At 41.3% G+C, this 24,754-nt stretch overlaps 1 protein-coding gene across 5 annotated transcripts in view; it reads left to right on the forward strand.

Annotated features, from left to right (window-relative positions):
• ARHGEF7 (Rho guanine nucleotide exchange factor 7) overlaps window positions 1-24,754 on the forward strand; it is a 105,933-nt gene that overhangs the window by 23,888 nt on the left and 57,291 nt on the right. For 4 of the 5 annotated variants that reach the window (XM_052705887.1, XM_052705888.1, XM_052705892.1 and 1 more), the window contains exons 3-5: window positions 17,208-17,292; window positions 20,319-20,449; window positions 22,801-23,002. In XM_052705887.1, the coding sequence (XP_052561847.1) occupies window positions 17,208-17,292; window positions 20,319-20,449; window positions 22,801-23,002 (418 nt within the window). Of the gene's footprint in view, window positions 1-15,646; window positions 15,747-17,207; window positions 17,293-20,318; window positions 20,450-22,800; window positions 23,003-24,754 lie in introns of those variants that run through there. The other variant, XM_052705890.1, reaches the window with a different exon arrangement.

The following is a 24,754-nucleotide window of genomic DNA, read 5'->3' on the forward strand; positions in this document are numbered from 1 at the left end:
TGAAGAGTGTTGGGAATGTTTGAACTTTAAGAAAGCGTAATAGAAAATAAATCTGATACTGGGAAGTGTTAGCATTGCTGGGACTGCTGGCCTTGACACTTCAGTTGTGTATTCATGGCAGGATTTTATATCCTTATGTGGTGCACATGACTTGAGGATGAAACTTCTCTTGTGCAGAGGCTAAATTGGCCTAAAGTCAGACTTGTAATGAGAGAATCTGTGCTTGAGCAGCGTAGAATTGGCCCAAATCATCCATAGGAATTTGTTAAAGTATAAAGAGTACGTGTTGCAGCAGAATAACCAAAATATACTGATTGCAGAAAGGTTGCTGATTTGTAGTGAGGCCTGTCACGCATCTGGTAGTGCACTGGTACCACAGTGCTCAGCATTTCAAGTAGGATCTTTGTGTTTTTGCTTCACTACTGAGAGTTGTGGAGCCGGACTGAATTTCACCTAATTGCTGTCTGTAATTGCCCTGGAGTCTGGATTTGTTCCTGATAGTAGTTAATGCAGGTCTCATCAGAGAGCAGCCTTGTTGCTAGCTCCAGTAGTTTCACCAGATAAAGTGCCAAGTAGAATAATTTGTACCTTTGCGGTCATGTCTACCATCAGGTGTCTACGGCAATGCTTGAGTTGAAGTACACTGAGCTTTGTTGGAAATAAGCATGATTTTAATATTAAGTTGTTTCCACCTTTGTACATCTCTCAGTTGTTGTAGAATATGGAAGCTTTTTAGTCCGAAAGAGGAAGCTTCAGGTGCTCTCCCTGCATGTTAACGAAGGATGTGAAATCTCCCTTATAACGTGGAAGTCCTCTCCTTTGTTTTCCTGGCTTTTGAAAACAGCCTCTCGGAGGGGATTTCTGGAAGCAGATGCAGCCTCCTTTGGAGTTGTTGAGCTGGCTGTTTTGATTGTTGAAGTACTTTCTGCTCAAGCGGCTTGCAGAGAGCGCAGCTGCTCACCTACTTTCTGAGTTGGAAAAGCTTGGGACTGAGTTCTTTGGCTAGCAGGCAGCAAGATAGCACCGGGAGGGAGACACCCTTGTGTTGAAAGGTACTAAGGTGTCATGTAGGACTTAATGGATTAAATTGCTCAGAAAACACTAGGTGGATGAGACTGTGTAGTTAGGGTGATGAGTTGTCACAAAGTAGAACTATTGCTTTGGTACCGTCCAGAAGTCACATCACAGCTTCAGCTTCCTTTGAAGCATGTTGTAGTAACTCAAGCTCAGAAAGTAGTAATTAAATTTTAGAAAGAAAGTATAGGTTGTAGTTTGAATGTCTGTCTCTGGAAGAAACTGCTTTTGCAGCTGCCAGAAGGCATAATGGAAGCTATTGCTTCGTGCTTTAAGAGCAATCTTCACAGCTGGGTTTGCTGTCTGGCCACTCTGAAACTAATTAGGCTCCAAGGCACTGAATGTAAGGAGTATATACTGTATGTCTATTACTGTATCAGGTGTGCAGTATTGTATAACATGCCAATTTTGTACAAAATAAGGCAGGCTATTTTGAAAGCCTTGCAAAGGCTGGTGTTAAAACCAAGGTGACTTGACTGACTTAGACAAAATAAGCATTTTCAGTCTGTTCTTCAACTGAAAGAAAAGTGCTTTTTAATAACTATCAACAGTGTATGCTTTCAAATATGTGGTGTTACTTCTAGGAGGATAAAAACAGTATATTCACTTGGAATTGTTCATAGGAGTTGAGATGTATTAGAGAACTCAGTATTGTCCTAGGCTGTTCAGCCATGCATTCTGTTTCTTGCAGTGTAAGTGAAAAGATTCTCACCTTTGAAAGAACTTAAATGTATTCTTCTGAATATGAGTCAACTTCTTAGTGTTGTCTTGTATGCATAACATGTCTGAGACAACAGCTTCTTGAGATAATGTTACTGGAGGCTGTTAAAGATGTGGATCCAACAAAGCAGAATTGCTTGTTTTCTGATGTTTCTGGAACATCATATTGGAAAGATTTGCTTAGTTCTTCAACCTGGAACTGCATATTTTACTCAGCTGCGTTATATATTGCTTCCTTTCTTCCTGCTTGCAGTATCTGGTGTCACTTCTCATTCATTTGAGAGAAAATATGAGCCTTGGGAAAATTGTCAGTTTGCAGACATTTGTTGCTTTTTGATTGAGAAAGAGGAAGATATGCAGTGACTGTTGAAATGAGATTTGGATTCAAACATAGCTGAATAAGATACTCCCCAGAAAGTGAGCATCACCGTTCCAGGTACACACAGCACACCCTGTATGTGGTAACTTTGTGCTTCTGAATACTTATTGATGGCTTTTTAGTTGCTGAATGTGCCAAGAATTTGAAGTTGTGCTGTCATTGCTTTTTGTTGCCCTTTGTTGTTGTAGTTGAATCAGAATTAAAAATTCCTGCAAATAAAAACTGTTTCCTCCTCCAGGAGCAACCCCTACAGTGCCTCAGCTTTTTGCCTTCAGCCTACTTTCCCTGTTTGCCCAGTTATAGGTAACAGAGAAGCACTGTCTGTTGTGTTTGGACAGTTTGAGGCACAAGCTGCAGTAGGCTTTAAACACAGCATAAGTTGCAGTTCTGGTAACATCTTTATGTCATGGGTTGTATTTTTGGGTATGCTTAGACAAGAAAAGCTTTTGCCCCTTCTGTAGCTAAGCTAGATATTAACATCTGATACCACCTTTGCCTTAAGAAACAAGGAACATGAGAGGACATCACATTGGGCGTTGCTTGATGTGATGCCTGCTTTTGCTGTGTGCAGAGCATCTTGCTCATTTTTGTGTTGAACTCCTGTGAGGCTGGATTCTGTTTGCAGTGCAGTGTGGCTCTCTGGAGATCACCAGGACCTTCTGTGATCACAGTCAAAAGGTGGGGAGGTCTTAAGGCTGATTGGTGTCGGTGACATTGGTCACCGTGTGAGTTTCAGATGTTTTTTGGCCATGTTATAATGGAGATCGCAGTCTAAATAAGGATTATGAATTTTCTTATTTTGGCTGGTTTTGATTCATGCTAAATGACAGAATATTGTAGCTGTTTATGGCCTTACAGTGACTTCAGATGTAGTGTTCCTTAAAATGTGGTAGCTTTGTGCAATTCAATTGGTATCCTTTCTTCTCAAAGTGTTATGTGAATGGCAACTTCACTTTTAAGTATTTCCCTCTAGGTGTTTCAGTTGCTCTGGAAGCTACATCCTTCATCATACATCGTACTTCACATTGATGTATCAAAGAAATTAGTGAGCTGCCAGCAAGAGTCTCACTTGCAGAAGTCTCACAAATGCTTCAACTCAACTCTGTTGGCTGTGCAGACTGAGGTATTTAAATAGCAAAGGTTAAATGAGGGGGGGAACAAAACACCCCAAATGTGTCAACATACCATGCGACACCTTTTAATAACAAACTATCATTGCTGTTCTCTACCGTAGTCTCACCATAGTGGCACAGTGATACACGTGGAGTTGTTTCTTCTTGCCTGTCTTCTTACTACTGAAATCTAAATGTTTCAGTGAGCTGATCATGCAGAAAATGTGGAGGCACATGGGGTACAGCCATGGGGTGCCCTGAGTCAGGATTGGACCTTTAGTTGACAGGAGGCAATTGTCGACAGAGCTGATGGATGTATCAGTGTTTTTAATAGCTTGATGGACTTCTGTAGCTTTTTCTAAAGCCTTCTGAAGCTATTTTGAGCCTTTTTTTTTTTTTTTTTTTTTTTTTTTTTTTTTTTTTTTACCTCAACATCCCATGGCAATGAGTTCCATGGTTTGCTTATGCATTTTATAAAAACTTCCTTTTGTTTGTACAGCTGCTGCAGCTGATGCCAATAGGAACTCTTGTTCTTACGTTATGGATGACCTTCTCCATGCTGTATGTGACTTCACATATATGTGAACATATATGACACAGATGCAGTAAGGTTGTTACTGTGCATTGTCCTGTTGCATTTTGCCATGTGATGATGGACCAGAATAGTTTTTAAATTGTGGAGGTAGTATGGAAATAACAAATGCCATTAATTTGTTGCTTCAATCTTTCCTATTTATTTCCAGCATTGTTTCCTTAGAATTTCATGATTTGGCTGATTTGGTGTTATTAAGTGACTGTCCCTCTTGTATTTGTCAATGGGAATAGCTATTGCAGAACATTTTTTTAATAGTGAAGACTCCTCCACCCTCCTTTCAGTGGGGTCCTACTGTTGTTAGCATTGGATTTCACTTGCCATTGTAATATTTGGTCACCTCTAAGGTTCTATGGTAGCTATTTGTTATGAATAAGGTAGTGATTAACCTGAATGATTAGATATCCCAGCAGTGTTCACTATAAGCTTTTTGTGAAATGATGTCTGTTGAGTAATGTAGGTCCTAAATAGGATCCTTTTTGGACACTTCTTAGACAATCTCTTCCTAGCAAAAACCAATTGTTTGTGAATAGCTGTTGTTTCTTCATGAGTATTCTGAGTTTTCACAGGGAGTATTTTTTTTTAACTCAGTGTTCAGGTGAGATATAAGGAACGAGTTTTTTGTGATAAGGGTCGTGAGGGACTGAAACAGGTTGCCTGGGAGGTGGTGGATCTCGTTCTTGGATACATTCAAGGCTAGGTTGGATGGGGCTCTGAGTACCTTGATTGGGCTGTAGGTGTCCCTGTTTTTGCAGGAGGATTGGACTTAGATGGCCTTTAGAGTTTAAGTTCTTTACAGAGAGTGGTGAGGTGCTGGAACAGGCTGCCCACAGAGGCTATGGATGCTCCATCCCTGGAGGTGCTCAAGGCCAGGTTTGAAGGGGCCCTGGGCAGCCTGGTCCAGTATTAAATGTGGAGGTTGGTGGCCCTGCATGTTGCAGGGGGTTGGAGATTCATGATCCTTGAGGTCCCTTCCAACCCTGGCCATTCTGTGATTCTGTGGCCCTTAAGAGGTCCCTTCCAGCTCAAACCATTCTATCTGTTACTGCTCTTTGTTACAGCTCTTGTCAGTTTCTCAGGCTTAGGCACTGGCTTTATTGGTCTGTACTTCTCTTGACTTCTTCCCTTCTCCCTTTTCCTAGATCTCTAGAAGCCTGTGTTTGCTGCCTTCCAGTCCTCCTTCTGTGTCAAATATAATATTGTGTGCTATTCTTAACATTTCAATCTGGTGTCCGGCTTCTCTTAAGCTGACAGGTATCATTTGGGGCTGGTAAGTCACAGAGATCCATTTGATCAGTCTCATTGACTCTCCTGTGAATTCTGGCATGGAGATAATCAGCTTTACAGTAATACCTGGGAGAACAGTATTTAAAGGAAACAGTCGGTCATTAACACTAATTTTTGCAAGAAAAAGTAAGAAAAAGTAAGCAAGAAAAAGTTGGAATCTATGTGAGCCGCTGGTGGATGTGTTGACTCTTCCTTCTACTTGAAGAAGAGATGAGTATCTGAAACAGTGTCACCTGCACAGAGATGTTGGTTGTTTCTGAGTGGTGAGAGTGCACCTGGGGCTGGGCTGCTGCCATGATGGCATGAGGTGGGGCCTGCATGGGTTCCTGAATTAGTCAAGGGTGACCCTGCACTGCCTAGTACCATGGTACTTACGGCCACAATGCTGCAGGTAGGTGACTGGGCTCTTCTCTGGGGTTGGCTGGGGTGGTGAAACCTCATGCTGATGGCAGGTCTGAGGGTGGTGAGTGATTGCGTTGAGGATGCATGTATTGTTAGCACTGTGATTTTGTTTCCATTTTCCTCTTCTGTTGATCTGGTGTGTTCACGTGAAAGCTGTATTTTGTTTCCAAGTCTCTCTCTTCCTAATTCCAGGTGGGGACAGTGAGTGAATGACTGGGTGGTGCTAAACTGCTGCCTTGCTGCTAGGGTAAACCACAACTGGCAGGACTGGGACAAATGCTTTGTCACACTGTAACCAAACTGTTACCAGGTGGCCCAAGCTTGCTCTGTTCTGCCTGGTGAAGAAGCCCAGCGCTGCCTTGTGGCTCAGGATGCCAATTCAGAGCCCAGGCAGAGGTGGTGAGGTAGGGTGTGCGTAAGTAGGCAGCTGGGTTCAGGACCCTGCTTTGCAAAGGTCTGAATGCCTGTGGTTGTGTTACTGGGAGGAGTACTGGAGATCATACTGCTGAGACTGTTCACAGCAATGCCTTCAGTTCTCTCTGCCAGCTGGGATACCCAAGCCCATTGGCTGGCGAGCCAGAATCTTACAACTGCAATAGCTAGTGTCTTGGAAAAGTTCGCTTTATTTCCTTCAGCTTGCATCCCCAGGTACTACTACGAATAAACAGAAAAATTGACATGGATTTTGTTTTTGTTTTTGTTTGCAATCTGCTATAGGCCATCTTTTATGGAGTTTTGGGAATACATATTAAAAAAAGATCCCAAGTTCCATAGATTGCAAGTGTGAATTTTGTAAAGAAGTCTCTTGCCCAGCACCGGTGTGATGTTGGATAATTAGAACAGGGGAGGCTGCAGCTAGTTTTCCCTGTTGGAAAATACCTGACCTGTGACTCTTCCTCTTGCCTCAAGTGAGTTTTCTTCCTTTGACAGACAAAATGTTTAATGCTTCCCTCCCACATGTTAGCTTGGGTGCTAATGTGGTCCTATTTTGGGCTTGTTTAGCTCATGAAAGTTGCAGCAAGCTTCCTACTTCTTGCTGGATGCATTTTGTTTTTTTTGCCATGTCAGCTGTTAGAATGAGATTGCTGTGGGAGTCTAATGAATCCTGTGTTAAACATGTGTGAGGTCGTAGGAGATCGGAGTAAGGGAGATTCCCCATTTCAAACTGTGCGCTGATCTGTGGGCTTTTGAAACTGAGTCAGAAGGGTTTACTTGAGGCTGTGAAGTGTTTCTTGCCCTTAGGTATCTGCCTCACCCTTGGCAGGGATGACTGGTCTTTTCTGGCTGCTGCTGGATGGCCTCAAGGTGCAGTCTGTTGTGGTTAATAGTCTTTGGCTTTTGATGTTCTTTGCATGAAGATGCTGGGCCCTCTAGCTGCCCAGCTGCTGCTCAGGCAGCTAACCCAGCTTTGCATCTGGAGTGGTGACTGACACAGAGCAGAGATGATGGAACTTGTCCCTGGCTCCCAAATAAAGTTCTGTGCTTTAGAATCACAGAATGGCCAGGGTTGGAAGGGACCTCAAGGATCATGAATCTCCAACCCCCTGCCACAGGCAGGACCACCAACCTCCACATTTAATACTGGACCAGGCTGCTCAGGGCCCCATCCAACGTGGCCTTGAGCACCTCCAGGGACGGAGCATCCATAGCCTCTGTGGGCAGCCTGTTCCAGCACCTCACCACTCTCTCTGTAAAGAATTTCCCCCTGGCATGCAACCTAAATCTTCCCTCCCTCAACTTGAAACCATTTCCCCTTGTCCTGCAGTTATCACCCTTTCAAAGAGATGATTCCCTTCCTGTTTGTAGGCTCTCTTTAGGTACTGAAAGGCTGCAATGAGGTCACCCTGCAGCACAGAAATGGTAGGTGATCCCAGATCATGTTATTGCAGGTGACTGGAAGAGACGGAGAGATCCAGCCCTGGACTTTGTTAACAGCGTTTGTGCTTGCTGAAATCAGAACTGCAGGCTGTGACTAGCAAAGGGCCCACTTCAGAGGAGCTGTAGCTCAGAGCATGTGCATGGTTCAGAGCGGTTAATGGATTTTGAAACGGAAGTGTCAAAACGGGTTAGCTTGGATCCAGCTTAAACTTTCATTCTTTTTTTTTTTTCAGGCTAGCTCATTTCAGCTAAATGTTGCAGACTTACTGTTTTTCTTCCATTGCTTATAAATGGAGGCTTCAACACGCCTATGGAAATTCAGTAAGCCTTTGCTCTTTATTTTGGTGCTTTCCATGGTATAGTCAGGAAGCAATTGAGATTTCTGATAAATTCTCTCTGAGCTGAAAGATGGTATCACTCCCTTGTTTTTCGTTGTTCTTGAATTTCTAGGCTACTTTTCCTTTTTCTTCCCACTTTTTTTCCCCCAAACTTATGCATTCTTAGCATGTTTACTCAAACTCTGACCTATGCCAGAAATGTCAAAATCCATTCTCCTCCAGTCTGCCTCCTTTAGCTTCTAGTGCACATCTGACTATACAAGCATTTTCCTGTTTTGGCAGTTAATACCTTTATTTGGAAAACAAAACAAGTGTGTATGTGAAGTGCTTCTGCATGCTGATGAGCAGCAGGCTAAATGTGGTGCTAGTTTAAAGTCAGTGGGACTGTTCTTGTGGCTTGTGCCTTGTCTATGGCTCTTCCACCACTGATACTGAATCTGCGCATCATCTGATCACTTGGCTGTGTGCATTTGTTCCAGATGACACGTGAGCACGTGGTAGCCTTTAAGTTGTGGTTAAATCATGTGGTACTGTAGTAAAACAGCCAGCAGGCTATGTTAAGAGGGGAGGCGATAACCTCATGTAGTACAAAATCTTTTCCAGTACAGTGACTCTTCTGTAACACCTCCCTCCTCCACTTCCAGCTCTTACCTTCTGCCCTGCTCTGTCTAAACACTGGTGTTGGAAGTCTGTGGTTTCGCTATACATTATGGTAGTGACTTAACCTGGTATTTAGCTACTGTTATCTCTGTTTTGCAAGCGGAGGTCTGGATTACAGATAGGACAGGTAACGCTACATGCTTTGGATCAAAATAAACTGTTTTTCCTACTTTTTCTGCAGATTTTTTCATGATGTAAATGAGGTACTTGGCTTCATTACATAGCACTCTTCCCACTCTGTACAGTAAGGTTTTTGATATTGAGTTGATACTGGAGAAATCACTTGAGAACTGTTGGCAGAATATGAATCTAGACAGAAGGCATCTGAGATCAGTTGTGGTAAGCCATCCTTCCTGTGTTTTTCAGTAAGAAAATGGAAGTGTTTACAATTTAGCTGATACATACTTTGTTTTAGAAAGTAAATCAAATATTAACATTTTGGTACATAGTATTTCAAATCCTTAGCTTCAGGTATCTTGAATATATTGTCTCCCTTTTCATTAATACTCAGTTGATTGGGAGCCTTAAAAGATAAAATTCAGTGTCGCTATGGAATTCAGGCATTGGCAAATGGTGGTTTGACTCTTCAAAATGGAATTCTCTCTGTGGAATATTCGTGCTGATGATCAGCCTTCAAAACCTATTCAGAGGGCTGAGTTTCCTCTAGTCTTCAGCCCAATTGGACAGTTGGCTTCTGAAGTCCTAAGTGATTCTCATTCATTGCTGTCCAGTCATCTCAGTTCCTGCACTGATTGCATGTGATCCTGCTCTGGGGTCAGTCTTCGCTTTCATTGCTCTTGATATTTTCAATTAGGGTGAAGTGTTGGCCCAGAGTTTAAATGTGAAGAGCCATTTCTTGCGTTCTTTCTCCTTTGAAGTTTTTTCCTAACTTGTTTCTTTCTAGCTTAATATTTAAATGATTAAAAAAAAAAAGCCATGAAATGATATGCAGCTGTGATGCGTGGATTGCAAAGTAACATTAGATTCATTCACTTGTTTGTATATCAAGGCAGGAAGGAGTTTGCAGGTTCTCTTATGGTTACTTGAAAGTATGAAGCTTTCTTGTTGCAGGCAAGAAGGTGCAGATCTGCCTGTAAGCTTTACATAATACTTCAGGACATGGCGCATTTCCTCTAAACTGTAACTTGGGTGCTTGCATTCTCCATGCTGTTTCTTCATGGAGGTGTTGGATAGAATTGGTATGAAAATAGGTGCCCAACAAGGGTCTGAAATAGAGGATATGGAAAGAATGACTTTTAAAAAGGAAGAAAGCTCAGCCACTGCAGTGACCTGCATCCATCCATCTGACAAGGACTGCAGAGTTGCACTGGTCACTATAGCTACAGGCATCCTAGGAATGTAGAAGACCAAAATCTCCCATGTAATTTTTTTTAAGCAATTACTAGTTATTTACAAACTGATTCAAACATACAAAGGCCTGAAAACACAGCTGACTTGACCGGCTTTATCCTGCTGCATTGATTTGTATACATTCATATGAGGGAGAAGAAAATGGTTTTGAGTATAAGCAGCTATTCTCAGAATGAAAGGAACGGTCCTCGAGTAGATGTTAGCATTGTTCTCAGAAAAGCAGGAGCTAGAAACTGCCTTCTTTTCCTGCAGCCTATTTATTTTGAGAGGTCTCCTGGTAGTTCTGTGTGCTTTATTGTTTGCTTTGTCTGCTTGTTTATAAAATTTGGCCTGGGCTTCTTAATTATGGCACTACATTCAGTCCCATTTACAGCTTTGGCTTCTGCTCCGCTCACATCCTTCCGTGCTGTGTTAGTTTGTCATCTGTGATGTCTAAAACACTGAGATTAGAAGCCTTTATTATTATTTTTTTAAGCCAAATATAGCTGATACACTGCAGTTTGTTTACAGCAGCGCTGTGCTGATAGGAGCTTCAGAAACACTTGCATTCTGCTTTTAATGGGCTGGATGATATTGCTTTTGAAGAAGAAAATTTCTTTGACATTCTAGAGAAAACTTGCTGCACTCTCTTGAAGGCACTTCTGTGAGCTCACTGACATCCTCAAACTGAGGAAATAGAGTAACTTGGGTTACTGAGCACCTGATCTCAGGCATCAGAAAATTGTATTATTTTGTACAGTGCTTTTTTGTTATATTCACGCGTGCCTGAGCCCTACACTTGGCATGCACTGCAGTTTTTACTCCTCAGTTCCTTCAAGTATCTTCAGTGTTTTTGTTGTTAGAAACTGGGAGATGGAGAGAGTGGATTTTTTTAGTTCTCACTTAAAGAAAGAAAAACAACTTAGAGTTCAGTAAAAGTACCTTTACCTTTCTCTTGTGGTTTTCCCCCAGTGTGTGTAACTGTGTGACAGTGTCAGATGTGTTGGCAGTCTGTGCTGGATTGAGAGTTATTTGCTCTTCCACTTGTGAAAGCAATAATGAAACTTCATAGCAGTGCTATCTGTATTTCCAAGCATGTAATTTATAGGCTTTTTTGGTTAGGGTGTTTAGAGAGAATTCCTCGTGCATTTTGACCTGTATGTCCACAGCTATGTTTCCTTATTTAGGAAAGAGCTTTACATAGTTCTTGTCTCTATATATGAGAAATAAAGGTGAGCTTTACCAGGCTGAGTCTTTCTTAAGGAATGCTTCTGTCTGAGTTTCCTTCCCTGCTGAGATAGCTCTCTTCGTGGACACTGCATCTTGTTTAGCTGAAACAGAGGAGTTGCATAAGGATCCGTTCTAATCCGTTGTGTTGGCATTCACCAAGAAATCTCAGTTTTGGTGTCCTGATGAAATTTAGTTTGGTAGTTTCATTCCAACAACTTCTATCTGGAGATCCAAGAGCGGGAGCTTCCTGAAGTCCCTGTGACTCCATCATTTACTAGTATTACATGTCACTAAATGACTCTCCTTTTCCACTCTGCTCCCCAGTGACAAGAGTTTATCAGTGCGTAGTATCTTTTAAGATTTAAAATGTACAGGATAATTCAGGTGCTCAGGAGGATTGGACTCAGATGATCTTTCGAGGCCCCTTCCTATCCCTGACACTGATTTGAAAGTAAGTTAGGATGGGTAGTGATAGCTGTACTACTCATTTACCTGTGCAGGTAGAAATATGGAGCAAGCTCTGCTTGTAAATGAAAAACGCATGCAGGTGTTGCTAGCACTCCTGTATTTATTTTTAAATTAAATATTTTTGGCTACTGCTAAAAGCCTATACTTTAAAGTACAAGGTTCTGTAACTTTCTTACTAAAAAATCCTTCTGGAATTCATTTGAAGATGCTAGATTGCCATGTTTTGTGTTTAAAAACATACAAAATTCGGGTAATCCCGGGAATTGCATAGCTCATCTTCTAAAAGGAATCTAATATTTCTGTGCAGATTGTTTGCCATGTAATTTTTTCTGGGGTTTGTGAAAACCTGTGTATGCTTAGTTCTGGTGATGTTTAGATGTTGCCTTTGAAGCAGTGGCTTGGGTGGAATGTTGTATGGTATTTGAAGTGAATCGTTAGTGCCTCGCAGCTGGCTGTGGGACAGAACGGAGATGGAGATGGAAAGCTTTAGTACATCTTCAGGAAATCTAAACAAAATTTCTTTAACCTTTATCCTTTTCAAATTTGTGTATTCAGATGAATGCTTGCCATCTGTACACACAGGTGTGTCACTTGTATATGCTTTTACTGCCAGTGCCTGCTATAGTAGATAACAGGTTTTTAAAGTATTATTCATTGTAGAGATTAAAGCTATTTATGTGATGTGGTGCTCGTAGTACAATTAAGCTCTTTTGGTTTTGAGGAATACGTTTATATGAGCAATAAATTTTATTTCAGATCTGAATCTTTATACGTTCTTTACCACTGAGTTTTGATTTCCCTCGTGAACTGTTACAGATAGTCCAGAAACCCCACGCTGCAGATCTGTTCTCCCAGTTATTTGTCTTACTTTTAATTTGTCAAACGACTTGATTTATTTAGCTTTCCCTTGTGCTGTGTATTACAGTTTGGGCGACTGTATGCATCATACAAATTTCCAGAATGCTGTAATCTTCTTCCCTTTCCCCCCTCCCCTTCCTCCCTGTTGTCATAGCTCCCTGCTTTCCTTATCTCCCCTTTTAGTGCCGCAGCTTTCAGATGATAATTCCCTGCTCTCAACCAGCTGCTGCATAACGGCTGAGTGAGGCTGAGCTCCCTCACTGCTGACCCACCGTTGGAATGAACAAAGACATCGGTGCTTTGCCTGCAGGCTTACCTATGTGCTCTGGGTGTGTGAGGGTTAATCACGAGGAGGTGAAACACAGCCGTGGCCTTCGCGGCCCCTCGCCAGCTGCTGTGGGCAGGAGCACACCGGGGTAGTGGTGGAACTAAAAGAGTTGCTGGAGGTTCTTGTTTGTGAAGGTCACTATTTCCTCACTGAAGGGTTTTTGTTTTTTTTCCTCCTTTTTCCCTGCTGTTCACTTCTCTGTGCTCCCATGGCCAAAAGCTGTGGTCTGTCTGCCAGGAGCAGGTGGGATGACGCATTGCATGTGGTCATGCTGCTTGCTGCCAAACCCCGCAGGTGATGCAGAGACCCTGCTCATTTCCTTCCATTTCCTCCGGGGGAGCAAGCCAATGTTCTTTTAATCTTTTACACAGGGAGCCCTAGGCCACCAAGCTGAGCTAGGAAGTGTCCTGCTGGTTTGGAACACACAGCCTGGAGGTCATAGCTTGTTGTAGGGGTAGGTCAGCAGTGGCAGCCTATCTGTGAATCACAAATAGCAGGGCTGTCCCTAAATTAGCTGCTGTTGCTCACAGTGCTGGGCTTTAAAAAAAGCTGCTATCTATCTTCATCAGATGTTTGAAATGTTAATGTCTGCTGAGAATCCTGTACAGTAAGTTTGAAGCATTGGTCTAGCAAGGAAATACATATTTAAAAGAACCCTTTTATCTTCACCAGTATGTGAACTTGTCTTACTGTGAGATGCTCCTTTCCAGTAGATCATCCCCTAACCTGTACTGGTGCATGTAGTTATTCCTCCCCAGGTGCAGTATTCTATACTTGCACTTGTTAAACCTCATCATGTTCCTCCCTGCCCAACTTCCCCATCTGTCCAGGTCTTGCTGAATGGTAGCACAGTCTTCAGGTGCATCAGCCAATCTTCTCAGCTTTTTATCATCAGCAGGCCTTGAAGATGGTTAATTTGAAAACAAGTCATTGCTGGACATTTTTGGTATTGCTTAGTTTGCTCTTACCTGACCTTAATTTCATTTTTTTTCTTTCTCTTATTCCTCTGCCAGTGTGTTTGTGACTTCAGTGGATACTGCTCCTCAGGAATATAAGGGATGAGTATTCCTGTGTTGGTTTTATTTCATTAAGATTAGGTCATAAACACCTTTTGAACAGAGTTCTCCTCTCACCAAGGGCTGACAGCTCAAGTGGTTTAGAATGACCTGAGTTTATTACTGTGGTCCTTATTTATGCATTGGGGTTTAAGTAGATGGATACAGAAGTCAGTTGTGCTGTGAAATGAGAGTATGGATTTAGTAGCTGAAAACCATTACATGGGTGAAATGGATCTCTGAGGCATTTAGCTTGATGTTTAGGGAGCATCACTAATGGGAAAATCAATATAGCTCCTATGAAATGAATTTAAGAACTGTCTAATTAATAGCCTCTAATACAATTATAAATGAAGAATTACCATCTAACATACATCTTCCTAAAGGGTATTTGCTGCATTGATACCTGCTCACGTTGTTTAACATTTCATTAATTGCTCAGGAGAGGCCATTATATAATTGACGGGAAAGTTTGCTTCCTGCTGGAATTTTAGCTGCAGCAAATCTGCTGGCTGTGACCGAAAGGGCTGCTGTGCTCCTGGGGGTGCGAGTAGTGCTGTGCGTAATGCAAGGCAGTTTGGTCAGATCTGCTTTAGAATATAGCATTTGTCCAGGAGATTGATAGGTGAGATGTTGAAACACAGGAGAGGAGAGAGAATAACGTGAGAACGATGTTATTGACCTGTTTTCCTGTTCCTGAATAAGAAGTGTAAGGGGAATCAGTCTGCTCACCTTCTGGAGTTCATTGATTTCCAGTGAACTTTTATTTACTGTAAGGAGTTTCCTAGCATAGTCCTGCTCATACCTTTATTTAATACGTTATGTGTTATGTTATGCTTTATGTTAATACTTAAAAGGCATATTTGCTTGCGGTCACTTCTGTGGAATTTGAAATCAAAGGGCTGATGTTTATTTGCTTTAAATCATTTGCTAGAAGGATTTGGCTTATCTGTGTCCTGGTGCAGCGTGACTTATGCAGTTGCACAGTCACATCCTGACTGATGTTTTCCCTAAGTGTCGTGGGGGAAGGTAGGGGGTGGATGAATGGGAGGGTAAAACATCCTTGCAGGTGGTGTGTCTGCAGAGTTGTTTGCCTGTGCAGCAGGGAAAGATGCGCTGGAAGTATTTTTCCATGTGGACTTGCTTAGTGTCTGTATATGCCTGTCACACAATGTTTAAAAGACAGTGGAATTATTCCCGAGTTAATATATTTTGTTTGCATATTTAGGTTCTAAGAGCTGTGGCAAGGATGTACAAGTCTGAATTCATGCTATGTTTCTGCAGTTTGAAAAGTGGGTTATACTGCTGTCATGGGAAGTAATTTAATGTGCAGGCTTTGTTTTGGTAACGGTGTGCAATATGAAAATAACTGAGCTCATTACTCGCATCTCAAAATTCAGCCTTGGCTCTGTCAGTTACCAGAGTACTCCGTGGATGTCCTTCTGGCCGTGCTGAAGGGAGAAGCTGCTGAGGGACTCTCAGATCCAGATGAGATGTTTCAAGGATCAGCTCTTAGGTCTGCATGTAAATAGCAGGACGGAGAGGGCAGTCCATCACACACGCGACTTATTGTGAAAACCTGCAGTTAACCCTTTTCTCTAGAAATCCCACGAAGCTCCTCATGAAACATCTTGAGATAATTTCGCTTAGTTGGAAGGGCTTCTTGGGTGTACTATGAAATCAGCATGAGGATGTCGTGGCCATTTCATTAAAAAACAAACGACCTACTGGCTGTGACAGTGCTGAGGCTTCCTGTTGGAATGGCTCTATATAAAACCACAAGGAAGCAAACATTTCTCTTATCCTCTCATTGTGCTGCTTCCTGTGAGGCAGATTGGATGCACACCCTGGATACAGGCATTTTTTACGACCTCAAACACATTGTAAGGCCCAATGAGCTCCTCCTGGGTCCCTCATAGTTCCAGCACAACAGGAAACGGGGCGCACTTGCATCCTGCTGTGCTCCGCTTAGCTGGCCTGGCAGAGCCCTGGCTGAAACCAAGCTCAGAATGAAGGTGAGCTGAAAATGTAGTTGTGATTATGATTATTTCTTACATTTCTGTAAGTTTTAGCTGTAGTTTATAATGTTTTTCTTAAATGTACCTTTTTAATAATTCTCTCCCCCTCTGCCTGACCCCTTCCCCCCAGTACCTTTCTGATTCAATGTCCATGCAGGTGCCTGTGTCTATTTCCATTCTTTTTTAGGCTCAGAGCCACTGTTTCAAATACTCTTTACAAGTACTCCTTTGAACAATCTGTAGCACAGTGAAACTTGGTGGAAGTTATCTGACTTAGTTAACGCAAGCGGGAACTGCTTGGTGCCTGTCAGCTCTGCCTGTGACCATGGGATCTTCGGGCTGTCTGCCAATTGGGAGATGCTAGCAGCAGATGATCCTTTGGTGTTTGTCAGCCTGTGATGTGGTTACTTTTAAAAGCTTCCACGAAAGCTTTCACTGTTCCATTTCAGCTGCTTCCCAGTGCTCCGTTCTCTTTCCTGGGGCAGCAACCTCTCCGTCCTGTAGGCTGCTGGAGGATGGGTGCGGGGCTGTGGATCTGCTGGTGGGATGTGGCTATGATCAGGAAAACAGCCAAGTTCTTGCTGACTTTTTTAGTTAAGGGTTGGGACACTGCAGGAAGCTGAATTTTTTTGTTTGTTTGTTTGTTTTTTGTTTCTGAAATTAGTTGGGACAACAGTGATAGCTGCCTTTTTGCTGTCCTCTTTCTAATCTTACACAAGGGAATACTGTTACTCCTTTGAATCAATGCAGAATCAGTTGCGAGAGCTGTTTTCGTGACATTTTGCATGAGCGTTTTCATTACCTCAGGCAAATATAATGAATTTTCTCTTTTTCTCCCCTTGAAAATCCAGATGTTTAACGTCATCACTGCATGCTTGCAAGCTACTAGCATGTTTTCTACAAGATAGTTTGAGGTTTGAATCTACTTCCCACAGTTAAAAAATAAAATCATCCTCAGCTTTCATCATCCCTCCCCTTCCCAAAACTCATTCCAATTATATAACCTATCCAGCAATGTAGAATTCATTGACTTCAAGGAATGCTGTTTTCATCTGTGTCTTGTAGAATAAAGGAGTGTGTATGCTACTGTAATATTTTAAAAGTATGTTATGAACAGTTGGGTACAGTGCTTGCGAGCTCCTACAGAATAAAAAGAGTGTGCTGAGAGGGTAGTGCAGCACTCTGAACTTCTTTTTGCCAGAATCACACTTGATATCTTTAGCTTATATTTTCTTCCATTCTTTTTGACTCAAATTCATCTGTTCCTATGTTTTATTTCTATTGAAAAACAAGTTTTTTAAGAAAGGGGAAGAGAACCCCACAGTTTGGATCTATGACAGCCACCTGAAGACTGATCACCTTGAACAGGAAATAGCTCCTCCAGTTATGGTTTGCATAAGGATAGAAATGCTTTGTTTAAATGGTTCCATGACTTAATGTACGTTCTTCTGTTTTCAGACTTTCGATGCAAATGACCTGTATCAGGGTCAGAACTTCAGCAAAGTCCTCAGCTCTCTGGTTGCTTTAAATAAGGTGACTGCAGGTAAGTGCAGCTTACACTTTTGGTGCTCTCTTGCCTTGTGTTCAACTTGCAGCAATGTATATTTATGCCCGCTGCTATACTTGGGATAAAATAAGCATCTGCAGCCTTATAGAGGTGTGTTTCTTTTTTTGTTGTTGCATCTTGTTGTTAAAGCTTTACCAGTGGCCCTGTGGATTCTGTAGTCTCTTCTTCTGCAGCAGGAAGTTCTGCAGTGAATCTAAGAGTGAGCCTTTAAGCTAGCAGTAGCTCTTAGAAATCAAGGACCTTTGTTTAATAGTGCTATTAGTATCGTGTCCCCCTTATGGTATATCTCTGGTCCATTACTGAAGAGTTATTTTTTTTTGTTAATTGTTTTTCTTACGTCAGGTATGACTTCTGCAAACAAATTATTAGGGCTAGTGAATGGGCATGGAGTAATATCATTCAGTTCTTTTGAAGCTGCCTATACTACTGCTTCTCATCTTAACTTAGAGCGGAAATGTTGATTGCTTTCAGTGCATCTTTAAAGCTGCTACTGCACACTGACCATAGCAGTCTTCACGAGGAGGGGAAAGTGTGTCTGATTCAAATACCAGTTGAGTAATATCCACATCAAAAAGTCACTATTGCAGGTGGTCTTAGAAGGGACCCCGACTGGTTCATTTCATGGAAGTAGAGAAGCAGTATGTTGATATGGAAATCAGAAATCAAAGCTGGGTGTTGTGCCTCATTTATAGAAGCAAAAGGGACTGCATAAGTCTTCTTGACCAGCTGTTCCTCCTAATGGTTTTCTTGGTGACTGTAGGCCTTTTGGACTGTAAATATCCTGTCTAGTATTGGAAGATGGCTTTCAGATCTGGGTCTGCATGAATTACATGGATACACAGATTCTTGAGATAGATCTTTGCACAGCAGAAGGAGTGTGTGTAGTGAGCCTGAAGACTGACTGATGAAAGGCTGAGTATGTACTCTCCATTGAGTTCTTTAACTTCAGAAGGGATAAGTTCAAGGGACCAGTTATCTTCTGTAGATGGATAAGGGGAGAGGAACTGGTACAGGGAAGATGAGATAACTGTGAAGAAGTGTTACAAACCCTGGAAATGTTTGGATAGATGGAAGATTCTGTGAAAACTAGTGGATTAAATATTTATCTAACATGCAGACTCCGTTGCTAGAGAAGATTATTGAATTTTTTTTTTATTTTTTTTAAACTTTCCTGGGCAATAATCCTTTTGGAAGCATGGATTAAGAATAAAGTTACGACTTTCAAGTGAAGTCCATGATCTTGTCCCATTTTTCTCCAAGCAGTTTATGAAAACGAATTTGAAGATTTTTTCTGTAGTGGACTATAATCACCACTATTTGTATTAATAGTTTGTTTTAATACAGTGGCCTCAAGTGCTTTTAAGAAAGCAACTTCAAAGGGAGAAGTTTTTATGACTTTGGTGCGTGATTATACTATCTTTACAAAATACTTAAGTTAAAATGATAGTTTTAGTCTTGCACTATTTGAGTAATAAGTTTACCCTTCAAAAAATATATAAATGCAATGACTAATTTAAAAATATATACCCAAATAAGGTAATAATTGTAGGCATAGGGCATCCTCTGCCAGCATTTTTCTCCTGTGCTCGTTGCTCATCTCAGTCTGGTCCTTCTCCTGCATTTCAGCTGCTGTTAGATGCTGTACTGTTGAAAGGCATTCTCTTTGAGATTAATAGAGTTGTCCCATTGGATTTGATGTGAAACAGCAGATGTATGTTGTTCATCTAACTCTGTGTGGAATGGAACCTGCTTGTGTCACTTTTCTATACCAAAAATAACTAGGATTGTGTAATCACAGTTTGTTTTAGTCTGAAAGCAGCCAAACAAGGGAATATGGTTGTCTGTGTACCTCTAATGTAGGTCAAATGCTGCTGGAGGTGCACAGCAAGCTGCTAGGAGGGATTAGCAGGCCTAAAAATTAGGAGAGCAGGTAGGATGGGAGACACGTGCAGCCTCGTGGTGTCCAAGTTTGGGACACATGGCTTATAGGGCTCCTTGAAGCTCAGATGCTCACTCAGTTTTGTTATGTATGGAAAACATGAGGGAAAAGGATGAGATGTGGTGTACAGGCAAAGGAGCAACGTTTGCCTGCTTTAACATGCCTTGATCTCCTTGTAATGCTGGATGGAGCTCCGTGTGGATTTCTGTGGTGGAACCCTGGCACAGAGAAAATGCTAATGCACAGCTAATGCCTTGCTTGAGCTGAGCCCCTGCCTTGCTAATACACAGCTCTGCCCCCATCATGGGTAGGCTGATGGTGGGAGGGCCCAACTGATCACCTCCTACTGCCCTGATACCCAGTAGGGTGGCAGAATGAGCCCAGCCCTGCTCATTCTGACAGCCCCTCGCTGTCAGCCCTTTGGAGAGGATACATCACAGATGATGCGGGCTTATTTTGTTTGTTTTTTTGAGAGAGAAACTAGTGAAAGAGTGGAAATGTTGTGGTTTTTTTTTTTTTTGGAGCGGGGAGGGCGATGCTGGTGTTCTTTCCTTCAAGCAAGCAGCTTTCTTCCTATTCTGCTATTCCCTCCTGCCCTCAAAGAAGAAGAAATAGCTGATCTGGCAAAAAGGATGGGAGAGGAACGTAGGAAGACAGTGGAAAGAATGCTCTAATTGAGAAGGAGATGGTGGTGGGGAAGAATTAAGAAACAGATGTGGCTGGCTTTACTTCAAGCAGATTCTATGCATTTGAATTTCTTAGCCACTAGCTAAAATGATGTTGGTTAATTACCTTTAAAAAGACCGGTAGTGGGTAGGAATGGAGAAATGCAATCCTAACCCTCCTCTTCCTAAGCTCAAATTGTTTTCCTGTCTATACGTGAAAGAAGCTGAGAGTGTCTGGATTTCAAATCATACTGTTGCTTTAACTTTTTAAAACTGGAGTTATTGAGCAACTACGGATACCTTAAGCCTGCTTTAAGCATGTGAGTTGTTCAGAAGTAAGCAGAAAGTTACATGCAGATCTCTCAAATTCTAATTGTTGCTTTGTGTTCCTTCTCCAGACATAGGGCTGGGTAGTGACTCTGTATGTGCACGTCCCTCATCTCATCGGATAAAATCTTTTGATTCTCTGGGATCTCAGTCTTTACACAGTAGAACTTCAAAGCTCTTTCAGGGCCAGTATCGGAGTTTGGTAAGTTCTGTAATTCAGATGTGCTGAGATGTGCTTTTTAATTTTTTTTTTTCCTTTTTACTTGATTTATAAATAAACAATTGTGTAACAAACAACTGATTACTGTTTTTCTTATTTTATCCCTGGATTTCAAGCCTGTGAAGTTCTGTTTCTGCAGCTTTTCTTACAATGTTCTGAAGTACATGCAGCTTTCTGTGACCTTCTAGGGTAGTGGTTTTTTTTTTTTCTTGGTGATTTTTTTGCCTTTGTTTTTTCCCTTTATTGATTACCACTCCACGTTGTTTGCACAGAGTGTTTTGCAGCATTTATTTCATAGTCTGAAGTATAAGGTCTTTTTTAAAGGCAAAATCTTGTGTTTGTCACTGGTTGTACTCTCTCTGAGTTTAGGGAAGATTAACGAAGTACCATCCTTGCTGAGGCCTGAATATCTTTCTAGTGTTGGCAATACTGGTAGTTGTTCCTGTTTACTGTTATGTTTCAAGATGAATCTTTCAAACAGCCTTCAGGTAGCAGAGTGGCATGGGCAGTTGCTTCGCACTGCAGCCTTAATCAGGGTGGGATATTACTTTGAAACTAATTGTGATGAAAGGTGCTTTTGGCAACTAAAAGCTTGGTAAGGAAGGTTCCAAACTGTAAACTGCTTTTTTTTTTCATTCTTAAAGGGGGGGCTATTTTGAACTATGTGATGATTGTTGTATGGAACTTTAACACGGTGCTATGTGTGGCTTGCTGTGTTTTCTCTGCTGTAGCAGAGCCTATGCATGTTCTCGCCCTAGGCCACTAATTCCAGCTCCCACTGTGCTGTTCACCACCCACTCTGTTTTGCTGATGCAACCATTTGCAGGACTAGCTGTTAGCTGGAAAACTGAAATAACAAGCTTTAAGAATTTGTATCAGATCGGAACAGTTGTGCAGACAATTGCAAAGGGAGGGAGAAGCTCAAGAATGAGAAGAAAGCTGGTGACCAAAATGAGGAAAATACATCATTTGGTTTTGCTGCTTTAGATAATTAGTTTGGAACTGTTCTCACCAAATATATTGCTCATTTGATTCTGCTGAGGAGCCACTCTGATAAAGTGAATTGGCTGTAGTTGATATAACTCTGCAGTGTTGCTGCTCATTTTGTGACTTTCTGCTGTTTACTAATCTTGCTAAGCAGTTTTACCAAGTGAAAACACATGACATACAAGCAGAGGGCTAAGGCAGAGATAATTGTTTGAATCTGTGGCAATATAATCATCAGACATTTTGAAACTTAGAATATCGTGAGGCTTTCTGTATGTTTTCAAACTAAGCTGAGGTGTTGTATATAACGATGAAAAAAAAATCGACAAGGTAAGTATTTTAATCTCCTCAACTGCATAGCAAACATGTAAGTGGAATTCTGTTAACCTGGAGACCTGAGTAGGATCACTTACACAGAGATTTTCTCACGTTACATTTTTTTTGGTTATACAGGAGCTGGCATTACTGTGTAAAGATGGGTGTGTTTAGTGATCTTATTCTCTCAGTTACAGTGCAGTGGTTTGTATTTGGATTACTTAAAGCTGTTCAAGTATTTAGCTTTTTTAGCTTTTTTAAAGCATAGTAGTGCATCCTAATTCTACATTGCTACAGGTAGCCAAGAACAAAATGCTGAGTTTGAACGTTGTTCACTTGAAAGTAGCTGTGAGCATTTAGTTATTATAGAACAAGAAACCTCCTCATTTTTATAAGCATATGTGTACATGGACAGCTGCAAGCTGAGTGTGCATCAGATTAGCACCTATTCTAACCTTGCAGCAATTGATTTTGTGAGTAGTTATTTGATATAGATTGCATAACTGATTCTTAGGCTTTCTGGAAGAAAACAGTCTTCCTCTGTGGGCAGGCCACTGTGACTTGCACATTCCAGGGGAGGGAAGCTTTAAGTTGCAAACTGTATTTGCTATCCAGTAGTAAAGGTTCTGAGTCAAACCTAACTCAGGACCACCACTCCTGATCTGGAATGAGTTAGAAAACTCTCTAATATAAAACTGTTGCATCTTTGTATCTGCAAAAGGCATTTTCAGTTTATGCTATATAGAGAAAAGAGTTGTGTTTTTTGTTTTAGTAGGAACTACTCTGATTTTTTTAGTTCTGTTTCCCCATTTTGATTTGAAGAGGCTGTAATAAAGTGATATACTTTTGGGACTTGCAGATATCAAGAAATGAAAATGAGACACACCAGAAATGGCAGATCATCCCTTAGAATAAAAATATGCAGGAGATGCGTGTTTTGGGGGAAGAGGGCAGGAACTATTTGTATAAATGCTTCTGTTAATGAAATAATCGTTTAAATGTCTAAAGTTATCCTTCTGTATTCCTACTAGGACATGACAGATAACAGCAACCATCAGTTGGTGGTGAGAGCAAAATTTAATTTTCAGCAGACAAATGAAGATGAACTTTCTTTTTCAAAAGGAGATATTATTCATGTAACAAGAGTGGAAGAAGGAGGCTGGTGGGAAGGAACTCTAAATGGCAAAACAGGGTGGTTTCCAAGTAACTACGTACGAGAAATAAAATCAAATGGTGAGTTTTAAAGTAGATTGTATTTATACAATTCTTTATTTTGGCTAGAGGTGGGTAGTTGATTTAAAAACTGTACTGTTTTAAGTTTCAGCTTGACTGTATTTACTGAAGTTCAGTCATGGAACACATTAGTGCTTAGGAACTCATACTCCTTGTCCAGTTTACTATGTGGATCACTCCAGGAGTTTAAGTTCACAGTAAGCATGCAGAGAACTTCCACGTTCTTTTGTCTGTCTCTCTTTTGCAGTTGGATTGCTTTGACTTTCTAGAATGCTAGATTTTGCCTCTAATGTTGATATGCTTTGAATCGGTGCTTTGGGTTTAGGTAGTAAGGGATTTCCTACAAATATCAAAAAAAAAAAAGAAAAAAAAAAAAGAAAAATCGAGGCTTGAAGCAAACAGAAGTGTGTCATTCCTGGAGGAAAAATCCCTAGTTCTACTGAAACCTTCATAGAGACAGTTTCTTTTTTTTTAGGCAATGTATTTGTGATGTTTTTTTATCTTTATTGTTCCCATGTCTTCCTCTCTTCTTTGTACAAGCCATGCTCTTACACCAATCCTAGATGCTGAAAATCGTGTGGTGAGGGTGCCTTCTGTGAATGTCGTCTTCATGACTAAATATCAGAACAGACTTTAACCTACTTGAACATTGATGTGGGTGACATGATCTACTTTTTGTCTCTTCCCTGTCTTTACTTGCTTTTGTTGACTGGAAACAAACCTTTTGCTCTACCCCAAGAAGCTCTGTAGCTTTGCCAGTGTAACCTTGTCATAGCTCCAACCAAAACAAATCTTTCTGGCCCTGCTGAAACGTTGGGGTGACTGCTTTTTAGGCAGCTAAGACAGATGCTTAGTTGCTACCTCAGGCTGTGAGATTAAAACTCCATTTTAAAATGTATTCTTTCTCTTCCAGTTGTACCCTCTTGCATTTTTTTTCCTCTTCTTCCTGATTGCAGAGTGTTGGAGTCTCAAATATCTGCACCTCTGTGTTTATTTTCAACTAGATTCTCTTAGATGTACTCAGGATATCTGTAGTGTTGTGGCAGTCTTTCAGCCGTGATGAATGTTTTTTCCCATTGTTGCTCACGTAAAGCATTGCTGCATAGATCTTGTTTGAATTGCATCGGTTCTGATGTCATCGGACTCTGGAGATTGGAACCTGGGTCAGCCAGAAGGCTCCAGAATTGAAATAGCTTTTAACAGTGAGCACGCAAGAACCTAAAGCTGCCAGCAACTGGAAGGAAGGTTGTTACAGTCTTTTGAGAATACTTGACACGGGTAAAGTGACTTTTCTAAGCAGGAAAGCCAGAAAGCTATGAAGCTGAGCTTAGTACAAAGTACAGTTCTTGCCAGTTCTTGCAGCCCTTCCTGATACCTGATTTCTAGGGCCAAAATGAACTGCTTCAAGGATTAAACATTCACTTCTCACCAATGGAAGAGTTCTCTGCTAAGATCTTCATTTCGCTGTGCTCTGTAGGCATGTTTCCTGTGCTGTCTTCTACTTCTGTAAGGCTGCTTGCATTTTTGGAGCACTTTGTGCTGATTCCTTTCTCTGGAAGGGAGTAAGTGCTGATTTGTAATAGTGCTAGCACAGTATGCTAGCTGATATGTGTATGATACTTGTAATGAGTGGTTGTAGAAAAGATAATGAGATTTTTGAGCAAAACATGGCATTCTGTTTTCTCATGCTAAACGGTGACTTGGTAAAATTTGAGGAAATAAATTTGATTGGGATAGGAAAGGATTTTTATT

Source organism: Tympanuchus pallidicinctus, unplaced genomic scaffold (assembly GCF_026119805.1).
Source record: "Tympanuchus pallidicinctus isolate F22 unplaced genomic scaffold, pur_lepc_1.0 scaffold6, whole genome shotgun sequence".
In the NCBI taxonomy this organism is placed as follows: domain Eukaryota; kingdom Metazoa; phylum Chordata; class Aves; order Galliformes; family Phasianidae; genus Tympanuchus; species Tympanuchus pallidicinctus.